This window comes from Eimeria tenella, genomic scaffold (genome assembly GCF_000499545.2).
Source record: "Eimeria tenella Houghton genomic scaffold, Eth_scaff2249, whole genome shotgun sequence".
Classification (NCBI taxonomy): domain Eukaryota; phylum Apicomplexa; class Conoidasida; order Eucoccidiorida; family Eimeriidae; genus Eimeria; species Eimeria tenella.
Window position 1 is genome coordinate 4,184 of NW_013542105.1, and position 735 is coordinate 4,918.

A 735-nucleotide genomic window follows, 5' to 3' on the forward strand; every position below is an offset into this window, starting at 1 on the left:
CTCGCGTCTATTCGCAGCAGCCACAGGAACACCTCGGAGAAGGCAGTCCCTCCTGCCAGCAGCAGCAGCTGCTGCTGCTGCAGTCTTGTGCCGCAGCAAGTGCAGCACGAGCTGCTGCTGCTGCTGCTTGAGGCAGCTTGGGGCTCGTTGGCTGGTAGCAGCAGCAGTGGGGTTGCTGCTGCTGCCTGCAGCTGCAGCGACCCTCTGCTGCAGCGCCGCTGCAGCACCAAAGCCCCAGTGGCTGCATGCAGCAGCAGCACGCAGCCATCGGACAGCAGCAGCAGCAAGTAAACGCAACGGCAGCAGCCTTCTACTGCTGCTGTCACCACTGCTGCCGCTTCTGCTGCTGCTGCTGCTCCAGGTCCCACTGCTGCTGCTGCTGCTGCTGCTGCTGTTGTATACGGCAGCAGCGTGTTTGGTACTGCTGCTGCTGCTGTTGCTGCTGTTGCTGTTGCTGCTGCTACGGCTTCCTTTTCTGCTGCGTCTGCTGCCACCGCTGCTTCTGGTGCAGCAGCAGCACTAGCAGCAGCAACAGCAGCAGCAGCAGAAGGAAACAAAAACTCAGCAACAAGAAATCGCTGTCTTGCTTTCACCAGCAGTATGAGCTGCAGCTGCAGGGGCCCCTGGGGGCCCCCCTGGGGGCCCCCCGGGGGCCCCCCAAGTCCCTTTTGAAGCTCTTTCGACTCTCCTGAGGCCTCCTGGTCCCCTGGGGGCCCCCCGGGGGCCCCCCGCGGG

At 63.7% G+C, this 735-nt stretch overlaps 1 protein-coding gene across 1 annotated transcript in view; it reads right to left on the minus strand.

The window, feature by feature from the left end:
- ETH_00037335 (WD-repeat protein, putative) overlaps positions 1 to 735 on the minus strand; it is a gene marked incomplete at both ends in the record, with an annotated part of 5,800 nt that overhangs the window by 4,100 nt on the left and 965 nt on the right. Inside the window, one exon of the mRNA XM_013374738.1 lies at positions 327 to 733. Coding sequence (XP_013230192.1) covers positions 327 to 733 — 407 coding nt within the window. The remainder of the gene's footprint in view (positions 1 to 326; positions 734 to 735) is intronic.